The 15,991-nt window shown below is 40.1% G+C and overlaps 1 protein-coding gene across 1 annotated transcript in view; it reads right to left on the reverse strand.

Annotated features, from left to right (window-relative positions):
- The window catches only part of nucks1a (nuclear casein kinase and cyclin-dependent kinase substrate 1a), an 84,151-nt gene that overhangs the window by 34,702 nt on the left and 33,458 nt on the right, over positions 1-15,991 (reverse strand). Inside the window, exon 3 of the mRNA XM_057846948.1 lies at positions 11,700-11,790. Within this exon, the coding sequence (XP_057702931.1) occupies positions 11,700-11,790 (91 nt within the window). The remainder of the gene's footprint in view (positions 1-11,699; positions 11,791-15,991) is intronic.

Genomic DNA, 15,991 nt, shown 5'->3' on the forward strand with positions numbered 1-15,991 from the left:
CGGGCAGTGCAGAAGTGAAACGCACTGTTTTGTTCGTGTCATTATGAAAAATCTGATGCAATCTAAGGCAAATCTATGTTGAATCCGCCACTATTTTTTTTAAACCTACAGGTGTTCAAAAACTCAGTTTATACATTTAAAAAATTATATATTTATTATCGGTTATCGATGTCGGCTTTGAGGAGCAGGAAGTTATGGATATCGGTTTCACAAAATGGATATCGTGCACCCCTAACTCATACGAACATTTATCTTTTAAGAATTACTTGTCTTAAAGATCGAGGATCACTTTAAGAACTACAAGTCTTTCTATCCGTGGATCCCTTTAATAAATACTGCTGGTACTGTTACAAATGGCAATTACACATAGCAAAACAAATAAATTATGAATAAAAATCGGAATAATAATAATAAATCCTGTAATAATGTAACGAATCGGGTTCTAATGTGGCGGACATTTTTTTCTGTACCTGAACGCACTGCGTGACTGACGTGACAAATAAATAGCGGTGCGGGCGAGAGTTTACTTTCGCTTTCAATGTTTTTTTGAGAACACCGTCAACTGCGGGGGACACTAGGCATTTTGTGTTGGATAAGTTCTGAAATAAATGATAAAAACCTAACGAAGCTGGCGATTTCTTTGGTGATGTTACCACAACAATAATTGTAACCTTAATCCAGTACTTCTCAAATGGTGGGGCGCGCTCCCCCAGGGGGGCGCAGAGCGATGCCAGGGGGGGCGCGAGTGACCTCGGTGAACATGCTTTTTTTTTTGCCGTACTAGAATAAAGTGTACTTGCACATCCACTCCGTGGGTGGCAGTGGCGCTCTCATTTTCAAAGTGCGTTCAGTATTTTTGAAGTAAGCAAGAGCACACGGAAGAGACTCATGCAGAGCTGGACTCACGCAGCGACCCACTGTCTTCTTCGGTTCTCACGTGTCCGGCCGAGAAGTGCCGTTTTCGGCTTGGGATCGTCACGACCACCGCCCTCACCTACGGTTCTCCCTCGGCCGCCGAGAATGCGCTTTTTTCGGGCCGTTTGCCTTTGACTTTTAATATAGTGGGAAATGAGGAAAGACCACTGTTTACTGAGTCTAAAAATGATTATAGCGGAGAAGCCAAATCAGTTAAGACGCCACTTAAAGACACTAGACCTCAATCTCATTGATAAGCCGCTTGATTGTTTTTCAGCGAAAATGTGCCGAATATTGCCAATTGTCACAATCGTCCCGCTTTGTCAGTGTTATATCAGTAAACCAGTGAGCACTGTGGTGAATCAGTGAAAATAAAAACTTTCCTTCTGTCCAAAGACTTTTCCCCCCCCCCTTCTATTCAGTTTTGTTTTTTTTTTCGGTGAAATTTTTTGGCATGTTGTCCTGAAGAGTAAATGTTTCTAATCAATTTGAATTTGTTATTATTTACTGATTTTATTACATTTTATTTTTCAGTATCAAATGGTCAAAAATGTACCTTGAGTGTATTTTTACAGTTTGGATGTGACTTTCTTTTTTTTTTTTTAACTTCAGGCAAATTGATGCGCGTTAAGTCTTTTCTGTTACAAGCAACACAATGTTAAAAAAGTTATACTTTATTATAAGTTGATCTATGTTACTTTTTTTCTTTAATAGAAAAAAAAGTACACAATGTTAGGCTGAGGCGTACTTATAATAGTAGTATAGACGAATGATACTATTTACAGTGGCGGCAGAGAGTTGGGGGGGGGGGCGCGAAACATTTACGTCTTCCTTGGGGGGGGCGTAACAGAAAATAATTGAGAAGCACTGCCTTAATCTATAATGACTGGCGAACAGTGGTCGGAGGAGGACCGTGGAAGTGTATTGTTGAGCCAGTTTACGAATGCGTACCCCACGTTCATATTTTTCTATAATTTACATCATCATTTCAATGGTAATGGTGACCTTTTTGAAACCTGTGTTGATTTCTCTCACAAGAAAATCCGCCGTGCGTTTGTCTGCGGAACTGTCATGTCGTCGTATTTCGAGCATGACGTCGGATGTAGAAACAAATGGCGAGTCAAATTTTATGTCTGATATCGAAAAGCTCGTGTGTTGAAGCAATCGTATGTCGAGGTAGCACTGTGTATATATATATTTTTTTTTTTAAATAAATAACTGAATTGTATACAGGTAGTCCCTGGGTTACGAACGAGTTCCGTTCCTACTGGGGGTGAAACGGTACACAAAAATCTCGGTTCGGTACGTACCTCTGTTTTGAGGTCACGGTTTGGTTCATTTTCGGTACAGTAAGAAAACAAAATGCAAAATATAAATGTGCTAGTTGTTTATCACACACCTTTGTGCTTTCAACAATAGGAACATTAGCCTATACAAAGCTAGAATTCTGCTCAAAAAGTAGCGGGAATTTAAAAGATAATCCAACAACAATTTCAGACCCCACGTATTGGTCAGCTTTCTTTCTGTAAGAAAAAAGTCCTGTGCTAAAGAGAAAAGCAATCCCAATGACAAAGATTTTAACATGTATTTTAGGATGCCTCAATGAATCATTTCCCCCCCCTTATGAACCGTTTTCAAAAGCTTTATTGGTGGATTTTCTCAAGTTAAAGCGCCACACAGAAATTAATACATTTAATTGTGTAAGCAGGATCTGTGTATTATTCTTATTAGAGCTGTCCCGACTAGTCGACGTTGTCGACGTCATCGATGACGTAAATGCGGCGACGGGCAAAACATACCGTCGACGGGTATTGACGGTTTTTTAAAAAATTACATGCGGACAAAGTTTAGAATGGCGGGCGCTCGCAATGCAAGCGGTTGTTACTAACACCCCCAAGGGGGCCGCTGTTATTTCAACGTGACCGGCATTGTCAGACTGAACAAAGAGGAAGAAAGTAGGCAAGCGAGAGAGAGAGAGCGAAAGAGAGGGAGTGAGATTGGTGAGTTTGGAAAGTGCGTGGGTAGCGCGGAGCCTTCAGTGGCTGCAGCCCCTGCATTTTTGGTTTGGACAATAAAAGTATCGATAAAGAGCCATCCGACGCCTCTCGGTGTTTTTATGAACGCCTCCGCCTTCCTGAGGAGGACATGGGCCGAACCAACGACAACGAGCCAAGTGAATCGCCGGTTCACTCCTCATTATGGCGAGGAGTTGAAAACACCGCCAATTACCAAAAAGGGCAGAATTGGTGACACATGAAAGTGGCATAAAGCCAAGAAAGCGGACCAGAATAGCCAGAGCCTGGAATAATTTCAAGGAAAATATGGAGGGTGCCACTGTGTGTACTCTTTGCTAAGCTGAGCTCGTATACCACGGTAGCACGTCAGCTATGAACGAACACTTGAAGCGCCGTCACCCAATTTTTCCAAGACAACAAGAAACAACAAGCTAGCGGATTGTAAGTCCATACAACTTTCTAACGATTTTTTAAAATGGAGGTTACCTTTATGAGCGTCGTATCAACGTGCATTTTTATTTAATAAAATAATTAATGTGTATAGATATTTTTTTTAATTATTATTATTAAATTTATTAGGATCATGGAAGCTCCCACTTGGGGAAAATATTACATACATCCTGTGTATACATAATATATATGGAAACAACACTGGCCTGCTTACTGTAATGTATGACTGCACTAATGTCAGTCACTTTATATTATAAAGTATCATTGTGTATGTACATATAATAGTATACTATAAAATCTATATATTTCATTTTTGTTACTGTGAGTATTTGTGCCTCTCATTCAAAATAGTTGTGGTAATATTTCAGTGTGCCCTCTACTTTATCTATTTTCAGGTTAAAACAAACAAAAGTTGAACAGTTTTTCCCCTCGCCCCAAAATGCAGAATGCACACCAGAAAAAGCATCTGAACTCACACAAAGTATTCTGAAAATGGTTGTCCGGGACACTGAAATTCATTTTAACATTTAGAACAATATAGACAATGACATACCACAAAAAGAGTAAGAATTGTTTTGACTCCTGTTTAAAGAGGTGAAGTCTCAGTGTTTCCGTTTACATTTTTTTTTTTGCACTAGTTAATGCCAGCATCATTTGACCTCATTGTTTGTGATTTATTATTGATTTATTATTATTTATCATATTGATTTATGTTATTTATACGTTAATAAAGAATGTAGGTGTTCCAAAATGTTTTATGTGAATTAATAAGCTTCAACAAAAATTTCATTAAAGTAGTAAAAAAAAAAAAAAAACATTTATTAGATTAGTCGACTAATCGTAAAAATAGTCGGCTGACTAATCGGGAGGAAATTAGTCGTTTGGGACAGCCCTAATTCTTATTATTTAATTACAGGTGTTTCAGCTCATTTCAATTTATTTTATTTAAATGGGCTATTATTTATTTTATTATGTGTTTATATTTTACAAATGTGATGTACTATTCATTTATATTGTATATTTTATGTTGTATAACTTTAGTTCCTATGTGAATATTAGTTCCTACTTGTTTTGTTGTGGTAGGAGGGTTTTGTATTGAGCACAGGGCCGTGTTGGTTATTATTATTATTATAGCAGAGAAGACAGCAGTAAATCAACCCCGATCTACCACTCAAGAGATCTGATGGACTCAAAAAGTAGGTTACGATTGCATATTTGTTTGAAAATCGACCGGATCCACCGTATTTTTAAACGAGTGACTTCCGGTCTGCCCGATCCTAGCTACCGGTAGTGTCTCGCGTCAAATAATAAACTCTGTTCTTTTCGCCTGCGTCGTGTTGAGCCGCTTCTGGGACGTGTCTAACACACGGCCACACTGCGACTGGTGTGCATTGGCCTATTGACTTTAACGCCCGCGTTTCACTGCGTTCTCGCGCCGGCCACGTTGTCGCGCTGTTGACATTTCTGGGTTATACTGTCCTACCTTGTTGGTCCTCATTATAGTAGAGAAGACAGAGTAAATATAATCTACAAAGAAACTGTAACCCGATCGACTCACAGCCTCGAAAAGTAAAGGTTACATTATGTCAGAAACTCGTTCGGTACGCCTCCGTTCCGAACCGAGCACCACGTACCGAAGCGGTTCATTACAAATACATGTACCGTTACACCCTTAGTTCCTACGCAGGCAACGAAACCTGAATTTCCAAATTTTGACCATATCGGTAAATCCGGTAACTTAATAAAAGAAAATATAGTCTTTTCATCCCGCTTTGACGCTGTGTTGTTCGGCTATGTTCATTCCCCTTTAAGAAAGCAGTCAGTGTGCTTACATATGGAGTCACGTGGTTATCAGGATGCCAAACAAACAGAAGCCCAGTAGGCTAACGCTAGCGGCTAACGCTACAAGTAAACGTGATGGAGTGCGGCTTAAGGAAGTTTCGCCAAACTTTCACCTGACATTAAGTAGACTCTTGGCGGCATCCAGACGGGCTTTCACCCGCTGTCCTCCCTTGTTCTCACGATTTCCGGAGAGGGTGCTTTCAGTGCTTTCTACTGGTAGCCAGGCCACAGGCTAACTCTAGTGACTAACACTAGCGGATAACGCTACAAACGTGATGGAGTCTGATAGCAGCTCTAACCTTGTCGAAACGGCTGAACTTAATGATTAGATTGGGCACGGACTGCATCTAGCAATTAGTATGTCGCGTTATTTTGTATCTGTCTGTGTGTGATTTCTCTGATAACTTTTGTGATGGTAAAGCATTTAGCATAAAGTACAATCCAACAGTGAAAATTATAATATGACCGTTTAATGGCCCCAGCCATTATTCTGTATTTGCTTAATTCTATGTCATTACTCCCATCATAAAATCTTAAATGTTTCATTTGCAAAAGATCAATATAGCTTTTATGTGTGTGTGTGTCTGTGTGGGGGTTCATGTGTGCTTGCATGTATTAAAAAAATGCACTAGCGAAAAAAAAACCTGAAACCTTGAAGTAAACACTCGTGTCGAGTAATTATGTCACAGCAGCCATTAACAATAAGTTGTCTTTTTGAAGTGTACTGTTCAAGCTACAAGTCATTTGTGTTACAATGACATGTTTGCACAGGCATATTGATTTTGACAATGTACATTATTCAAGCCATACAAGCTGTTATAAATGTTCATACTTGAATTCTTATTATTTACAGTAAATTTTTATACACTTAATGTTTAGTCTGCATGTACAATTGTTAAATAAAATTGAAAGTTGGTATATAAATCAACGAGAAACGGTTAATCTGTATTTCATGGATTGATTCAGATTTTCAAATTATATAACAGTCCGCTTGGGCGAATTTATCATCATTTATCGTTATCGAGGTAAATCTGCTCAATTTACAGTCATACGTGCTTAAGGCCATATCGCCCAGCCCTACACCCTCCTCAGATTTTCTATGGGGCTGAGATCTGGACACTGGCTAGGCCACTCCAGGACCTTGAAATGCTTCTTACGAAGCCACTCCTTTGTAGACATGTGCCGGTTACCGGTTTCACGGTTTACCGTGGTGTGAAAACGTCGCGGTTTCAAAACCACTAAAATTTTCCGTCATACCTTAGTACGGTATTTTTCATGTGCCAAAATGCAGCCGAAGTGGCTTGGTGCGGCAGCGCTCACCCTTCCCCCGTGTGTCAGTGACGCTATTCTGCTAAACAGCCAGCAAACCCAAAAACGCGTACTTTTCTTCAATTTACTGAGCTCTCAAATCGTGGTGAAATGTACAAATGAATACATTTAAATCGTTGTACAATTGTATTTTTCCACGTGTGATTAGGTTCAACAGGATAGCAGTAGCACCATTATAAAGTTCGCCAAAAACAAAACACACATTTTCCTTTCAAATTCAATATACAAACTAACTAAAACTTACAAAGACGAATGTTAGCCTAGGCTAAGCTGGGAGAGCAACTTTGTCGAGGTTTTATGTCTCACAGCCGCTGAGTGAGAAACAAGCTTGAATGAAGGGGGGAAAGAAAAAGGATCGCATCAAAGATCGCTAATTGAGAAAGGAGGTCTCACTCCTCACTTTTTTTTTTTTTTTAGATGAAACCTTTCCTCAACAATATTTACATTTTAACTACCGTAATTTCCCGAATATAAGGCGCACCCGTGTATAATGCGCACTCCAAATTTACTTGTAAAATCTAGGGAAAAATATTGTACCCGTTTATAACGCACACCCTAATTTTAGCACCAATAAATAGAAGAATACAAGAAAACAGAGCTCGTGTACAGATACAGAAATGTCATTTTACTGACTGGTGAAACACAGCACAAGCATAGCATATTGGTAGTTCAAAACATTACCATAAACTGACAATATTTGAGGTAATAATACGATTTGACAACTTCTCCAGCTTACCAGAATCTAGGAGAAAACAAAACAGATGTGACTTTTCTTTTAAAGGCTGCTGTATAACTTGCTCGTTTCATCATGATGAATAAATGTTTCTTCCATGGATTGATACGGTAAAATGAAAGTGAGAACGTAAGTCGGAAATCCGTGGGAGCTCATCGCTATGACCACGACAGTAATAGGAATTATTGTTATTTGGGATTGAGTTTCCTGAGGGACAGTTATAGTTGACGGACACAGGAAGTCTATGTGCTTACATTATGGTCAGAGTTGCGGAGCTGCAATAAACGTTGACTCAAATGAGTTCAAGAAACTAAATTCCGTGCTTTATGAAGAGTAGAAAAAGCAGAATTTAAAACAGATGAAATCATTCGGCCAATTCGAGTGAAGTATTACCGAAACAAAATGGTGACGTCACGTACCGTAATGGTCGGCAACGGGTCGCCGCATACGTTTCTTCAACACAACGTGGCCGTGTCAATAAAAAAAAAAAAAAAAGGTTTATATATATATATATATATATATAATATATATATATATTTCTGTCTCCATCCATGTACCCGTTTATAATGCGCACCATGATTTTACAAGTTGATTTTGGGGGGAAAAAAGTGCGCATTATATTCGGGAAATTACGGTAACTTATAAAACTAACATACATTTTTAACTAACTTATTAACTTATGAATTATTTGTTATTTTTAACACAAAGGCATGACATCATGTAGACTAGAGTTGACACAGTGGCTGAAAATGGCGAAACTTCACTTGAGCTTCTCCCCCTCAAAAAAAGTCATACAGTATATATTTTTAATTTTATTTAGAAGTTTTTTTTTACTTTTTTATAGCAATTATTTCGTTCTTGCTCTAATATTGAGCAACTTGAGTTGTGGCTGTGGGTATAGTCTAGGTTCTATTTATTTTAATTTTATATAAAATATTTGTTATTTTTTGTTTATTTATTTTCACATTATATTCATGTTCCAATTTTCAAATATGTTCTGAAAAAAAATCCTATTCAACGGGAAAAAAATTTTTCCCCCCTTTTTCTTTCTCAAAATTTTGGAGCTATAATTGCAATACCGTGATACTGTGAAACCGCGGTATTTTTGCTCACGGTTATCGTACCGTCAAAATCTCATACCGGCACATGCCTACTCCTTTGTTGCCCTGGCTGTGTGTTTGGGATCATTGTCATGCTGAAAGACCCAGCCACGTCTCATCTTCAATGCCCTTGCTGATGGAAGGAGATTTTCACTCAAAATCTCTCGATACATGGCCCCATTCATTCTTTCCTTTACACAGATCAGTAGTCCTGGTCCCTTTGCAGAAAAACAGCCCCAAAGCATGATGTTTCCACCCCCATGCTTCACAGTGGGTATGGTGTTCTTAGGAATCAATTCAGTATTCTTTCTCCTCCAAACACGACAACCTGTGTTTCTACCAAAAAGTTCTATTTTGGTTTCATCTGATAATAACACATTCTCCCAGTCCTGTTCTGGATCATCCAAATGCTCTCTAGTGAACCGCAGACCGGCCTGGACGTGTACTGGCTTCAGCAGGGGGACACGTCAGGCAGTGCAGGATTTGAGTCCCTGGTTACTATTGTGTTACTGATAGTAGCCTTTGTTACTGTGGTCCAAGGTCTCTGAAGGGCATTCACTAGGTCCCCCCGTGTGGTACAGAGATTTTTGCTAACCGTTCTTGTTATCATTTTGACGCCACGGGGTGAGATCTTGCATGGAGCCCCAGATCGAGGGAGATTATCAGTGGTCTTGTATGGCTTCCATTTTCTAATAATTGCTCCCACAGTTGATTTCTTTACACCAAGCGTTTTACCTATTGCAGATTCAGTCTTCCCAGCCTGGTGCAGGTCTTCAATTTTGTCTCTGTTGTCCTTCGACAGCTCTTTGGTCTTGGCCATAGTGGAGTTTGGAGTGTGACTGACTGAAGTTGTGGACAGGTGTCTTTTATACCGATAATGAGTTAAAACAGGTGCCATTAATACAGGTAACGAGTGGAGCCTCGTTAGACCTCGTTAAAAGAAGTTGGACCTCTGACAGCCAGAAATCTTGCTTCTTTGTAGGTGACCAAATACTTATTTTCCACTCTAATTTGGAAATAAATTCTTTAAAAATCAAACTATTTGATTTTCTGTTTTTTTTCCCCACATTCTGTCTCTCATGGTTGAGGTCTACCCATGTTGACAATTACAGGCCTTTCTAATCTTTTCAAATAGGAGAACTTGCACAATTAGTGGTTGACTAAATACTTACTCAGTGTTTCCCACCAATGAACGAGACTGTGGCGGCCCGCCACAGTCTCGTTTGTTGTTGTTACCACAATCAAGTGGGTAAGCAAATACAGACTTCTCTCCTTCTTCCCCATATCCGGGGCATTACAATAGTTTGGATCGGACTTTTCGGTGAAAGTGAGCGGTGGACGGCCGTCTTGGACGGAAAGCAAACTATGATTGAACTGCGCGGAGAGGCGGGGCCCAAAATAAAGCCTTGCTCTATTTTCAGAGCGTTGGTCACAGTAAAGTATTTATTAGTTCAAGCAGAGTAAAATGATACATATTCACGGGACAAGAACGTCGTTTCCGTGTCCATCGATTGGTAAGAAAAGGCTGTTTGTACGAGTGATGTGTGGCCGCTCCCGTCGGGGGGACATTTCGCGTTGAGTGGCTATTTTTCGGCACAACACCGACGCGCCAACTTCAGACAATTACGGCTGACGAAAGTTGGATAAATGCGCCCCCCCCCCCCCCAATTTCGCGAGCTCTGGGACACTCGAAAAATGACTCTCATACCTCTCCTTGCTAAGTTAATGGTACCTCGATGTGCGTTCGTGTGGAAATTTAGTTCACGAACAACGGGGAAAAAACTATTCACCTTCTCACCGAATCAAGAAAAACTCTTTACACGGCCATTAGAATTCCCCCAGTCCTGTAAATGGGTCAGTTGACAGAAGGACTGTTATTGTTGTGGTAATGTAGTACTTATGAGGGTCAAATAAAAAGGAAAAAGGAGGGCTACGACGGCGGTCTGAAACCCGCGGCTCTTGGGCCGCATGCGGCTCTTTAGTGCTGCTTCGGAGCTTTTTTTTTTTTTTTTTTTTTTTAATGGAAAAAGATGGGGGAGGGAAATATATTTTTTGTTTTAATAGGATTTCTAGGAGGACAAACATGATACAAACAGTCTTTCAACTCATTAATATTGTAATGAAGTTAAACTTGTGGTGTCATCGTACAACAGAGTAGTCACGTGGTGCGCTATAGGATCCACTGCAGGGAAAATAAACATTTAATCATGAAGGCTAATTATGTATTTCTAGCCAACTTAAGTCATTTTTATAGTAGGCTAATATAGCTAGTACTGATAATTATAAGGCTTGTACAAGGCTTTTAATTTTTTGCTGCTCCAGACATACTTTATCAGTTTGTTTGTTTTTTTTTTTTGGGGGGGGGGGGGGGGTCAAATATGGCTCTTTCAACAGTTTGGGTTGCCAACCCTGAGTCACTACGAGATGTAAGTCGTACTATTGCTACTAGAAAAAAAGTTGCATTATTACATAGGGTAACGTAGCTGTAATCAGCAACGCATTTTACATACATGTACCGTAGCTGAGAGCTATAACATTAGCCTAGCTAATGAAATATTTCAAATATATCTTTGTTATGGTTCTTCTTGGGGGAAGAAATAATGAAAAAATAAATAAAAATTCGCCGTGGCACGACATGGTGTGGCTGTCCGACGCCGATGCAGCCCACCACCACAGTTTCAAAAAATCCTATGGTCAGAGACCCTCCCACCACAGTCTCCTAAAATCCTGTGGGAAACACTGCTTACTTGCTCCACTGTACATGTGCATTATTCGGTCTTTTGGTTTTCGGCCAAGTGTTTTCAATACTCAGTTTAGGCCAAGAATTTTTCTTTCGGTACATGTCGAGTAACAACAAACATTGAGTATAATTGATGTGGATTCGATCCACAGCCAGAGAGCGAGAAGACACTAACGGAACCAATCCGTCCGAGAAGAAGGGGGGGAAATTTTTTTTAAAGACTACATCATCCTTTGAAGCAAGTAGAAATGTACAAATTTAAAGAATCAAGATTTTTAATTGGTCCAAAGTATTTAAACAAAGGAAATAAGATTTTTTTTCCCCAACTGTTTATCCGGAGTCTGTTCGTGTGGGCAGCAGTTTCAGCAGGGATCCCCTAACTTCCCTTTCCCTCAAATTCAGAATTTATGGATGACAACAATGGTGAGCAGGACTGTCTGCTGATGTCACACCACATACAGCCATACTACAATTAGGATGCTAGGTTTTTTTGTGGAGCCATAAATTTAATATTGAGAGTCCCTGTCCTAAAGTATCCCACAAAAATACTTTAACAAGCCCCAACAGGTACTTACCTTTCATCCTGTGAATTCTTTGAGCGCTTCGGCTTCTGCTCACGGGGTGCTGTGCGCACCTTTTTGGGTTTTGCGTCACCATACTCCTCATCTACGGAGAAACAACATGTGTTCTAATCTCAACAAATCACATACACTGTACATGTGGCAGAAAACACACAAGAGGCTAGGAAACGTTTGTGTCCGTGCACACGATTTTTAGATAAACTACTGTATTTTAAGTACCAAAAAATTGTTGGGTTTGATAGAATAATGTTTACATGCTGCCATAGCACTTTCATTGTGCAACCCCCCCCCCCCCCCCCCACTTATTTCCAATGTGTCCGTTTCAGGGTTTCCCCTACATATAAAATATCGTGCCGCACTGATATACTAAAATAAAAGCCGCTAAGCCTTGAAAATGAGTTTGTTTTTTGTTTTTTTAAAGATCCATTCTAATTTTTACAGTTTAACATGACCTCTGAATGAATATATATAAAAGCTAAATTTTTTACGCACTATTTGCCATGAGTCGTCTGAAATAGCTCGTCATACACAAATTGTTCCTTTACCGGCTTTATTTTGAAAAGCACATCAGGCACTTGAGTATGTCTGTCGTCGGCGGGGAGATAGATATTGGAAGAAAAATCAACAGAAATGCATTTGAAGTTAATGAATATACTTATGGTTTAAGCCTGTGAAAACGACAATATTCACATTGACGTAACGTTTACAAAGTTCTTTATTGAGTGTCTTTGACCCGAATCGTCGCGTCCTAGCAAAGCATTTGTTCGGCGCTGACGTCACTTGGTGTCATTTCAGGTGAGTATTTCAAAGTACAGTATTTTGGATAGAGACAAGTTTCTGAGAACGAGGGTCTGCTTACAAAATGACCATTATTGTTGTGGTGATCTAAACAGTCACGCTCCGAAATATTTAATTAGCGTCTGAGGCGAATTAAATATTTCGGAACGTGATGCTTACGCTCCCAGGTGCCCTTCAATTCCGAAGGTAGTAGCGCTCACGTTCCGGGGAGTAGAAATAAACAAATGGTTATGGCTAGTGATGCACGATAATGCATTTTTCAACCGATACCGATAATTTCCTCCTCATTCCAACCGATTCGATAATGTTAAGCCGATAATTCTATTAAAAGATGTATGTAAAATTTTAAAGTATACACAAGAGAAAATATTAATGTGCAAAATTATAATTTATTGCTCTTTTTTTCAACATCAAATGTGAACAACTAGTAAATTCAACATCTAAATAATGACAGATTGTCTGACATTGTGTAATGGTAAACTTTTGGCAACAATTACTTACAGATTATATACCTAAGTTGCACAAAAATGCCTTTGAAAGTAAGCCATTCCTAAAATATAACATTACTATACTGCAAAAACACACCTCCTTAAAACTAGTCAATTTTAAGTGTAAATCTATTGGAAATAAGTGAAATTATCTGCCGGCGCTTCAAGTGTATTTCACTCAGATTTCTTGCAAGAAACATAGCTAGCTGAAAATAAGCTTAACAGCCTTATTTTAAGCAATAAATTATTATACTTCATCCTTAAAAAAAACTTGTTTGTCAGAAATGTTCTTTATTCAAGAATAGGTATGGTTCAAAACATTATTTGAAAGCAATTTTTAAATTGAGAAGTGTTAATGAGTGCCAATAAGTTTTGATTATCTACTGTGACTGAGCAGACAAAAAGTTAAATAATGTGAAAAGTGATTGCTAATGTTATATGCTTTGCTGCACACTGTGAAAATGATTAACTCAAAAGAGAGAGATATCATGTTTCCGTTGTACAGCGCTTTGTTTACATTTGTTGGACTCACGACACTTGCTTTACGGCAGCTCAGCTGATACACGGCAGTACTATTAGGCTGGAGTTTGAGCTCGGATCCCCGTGCATGTGCCTTAGTTTTGTTAAGCCGAAAATAACGGCAGCTTGGCTGGATTTATCCTTGTGTAAAAAAAATCTCCTCCAACCTGTGCCCTTCAGTCCGTCCGGCCGCCAAATTGGCACCCGCGCCTTGGTCTGGCTCGTTGAGTGGAACTGGCGTGGCCACGGCAGCTACATTCTAAATCAGGGGTGGGCAAACCGGTCCTCGAGGGCCGCAGTGGGTCCTGGTTTTTGTTCCAACTGACTCAGCACAGATAGTTTAACCAATGCGGTTTCAGTAGAAATGAGAAGCACCCGACTGCAATCGACTGATTGCACTTCAGATTGGTGAAAAGGTGTCCTCTTAATGGGTTGCAACAAAAACCCGCACCCACTGCGGCCCTTTGTGGAATAGTTTGCCCACCCCTGTTCTAAATGGATATCCGCCCGCTCCGGCTGGCTCGCAGCGGCCTATTCGGGCCCTGGTTTTGCTCCGGATGGAGGCGCGCGCCTTGGGGGAACGCTCGAGAAACGTGCCCCGCCCGGCGGCCTGCAAGGACTGGCCAGAGCGGCGGGCTCCGTCGGAAGACGGCTACTTGTTGACTATAGACCCTACCCACAGACGTCACAAAACCACGTGCTCGCTGTATGGTTCCGCCCATTTGTCCGTCATTTTGTCTCTGTATTAGCATTGGTTTCAATTGATCGAGGAATTTAAAATGCATTTCATGGAAGACCCGGTGCTTTCTGATGCCGTAAACTCACTGGATGTGTTGCATAAACGGCGTTATGTGGAAAAGCTTCGTTCTATACAGTCGCCAGATCCATATTTGATGCCCAAATCGATGTTTTTCGACCCACTGTCTTCGCCCTGTCTGCCTGACATCTGCTACGCTGATATTTACAATTATCTTGTCCACACAAAATCAGCCTATTCTCACGAAAATTTGAAAAACTTCAAGAGCTTGGAGGCTTATAAATACTTCGTTGCAGGTTGGGTGAAACAGGTCCTCGTCCACGAAAATTCAGCAGGAATCTATCTTGTGCTTGGAAAGGTGAGTTACGAAATTTTCAATTCAAAATCTTTTGTTACTGCTAACATCCACTGTCAAGCCTAATGTATTTCATGTCGTTTGTCAATGGAGTTAAGGCTTTTAATGTTTATATGGTTTAGCGATAGCACTCTCACTACATACATACGTGTATGTTGTCGGCGATTAGCCTAGCAATGATCTTAATTGTGGTTATTTGTCAGCCCAAAACCCTCTAAGTATATCTTAAATGCATCTTACCGGATATAAAATGACTACTACATAGTCTGTGGTGATTTTTTGGTGCCCAGTTTTCACGTCGAATTGCAGCCGTCCATTTCGCTCTCCTCTTTGGATCCCTCGGAATACGGTAAAACTTCAAGTCTCTCCTTCCATCTTCTCTGTTAGTGCAACCAACAGCCACACACGCCTTCACCATTTTGATTATTAATGTTAAGGAGCAGAAAAACACGCCGCAAATAGGAGGAATGTACGTAGCCGTAACAGGTTAACACTATGTTTTGACGGACAATTGGGCGGTACCATTCAGGAGAGCGGAGTTGTGACGTCACGTGGGTAAGGTCTATAGGTTTCGTGCCGTGTTTAGCATTAAATGGAGTTTACCACCCGCTTTGGGCTGAATGAGGACGCTTTTTTTTCCGCCTCGTGAAACTTGCAGTGCATGTTTTGCAGATGGCGAGTCTTTTTTTTTTTTTTTTTTTAAATAACACAAGAATAAATCCAGCCACGCCAGTGACAGCTATCATTATCTCAAACTGCTTCTGTTGTGTAACTCCGCCTCCTCAACACCTCCTCCCTCAGGGGCTTCAGAGAGGGGAGGGGTTGAGGAGGCGGCGGTGCTGAATTCTTCGGTTGCGCACATTTGGAGGCTAAATCAAGTATATAATTATCGGATTGCATTATCGGTTGAATTTTTTTTAATCTAGTTTATCTGTGTGACGTCATAATTGCCATTATCGGCCAATAATTATCGGTAACTGATATTATCGTGTATCTTTAGTTATGGCAAACGTATTTTAATGTTGAGATAACGTTTTGAAAAACTGAATAAGTCAAGATTCCATCTGGAGACGCAGATCAGGAAGGCGCACAGTCCAGGGTAGGAGAAGTCTCATATAAGCAAAAAAGCAAACAGAATCTAGCTCAGACCAAACATGGACAGAAATGGCAAAGTTCAAGCCGTGGCTGTACCATACAAATCAAGGTGAGAGTTAACAATCGTGCAACTATCATATTTAATAATCATAAGTAGGGTTGTTCTGATCATGTTTTTTTGCTCCCGTTCCGATCCCGATCGTTTTAGTTTGAGTATCTGCCGATCCCGATATTTCCTGATCCGATTGCTTTTTTTTTTTTTTTTTTTTTTTTT

The sequence above is a fragment of the Corythoichthys intestinalis genome, chromosome 9, assembly GCF_030265065.1.
Source record: "Corythoichthys intestinalis isolate RoL2023-P3 chromosome 9, ASM3026506v1, whole genome shotgun sequence".
Lineage (NCBI taxonomy): Eukaryota > Metazoa > Chordata > Actinopteri > Syngnathiformes > Syngnathidae > Corythoichthys > Corythoichthys intestinalis.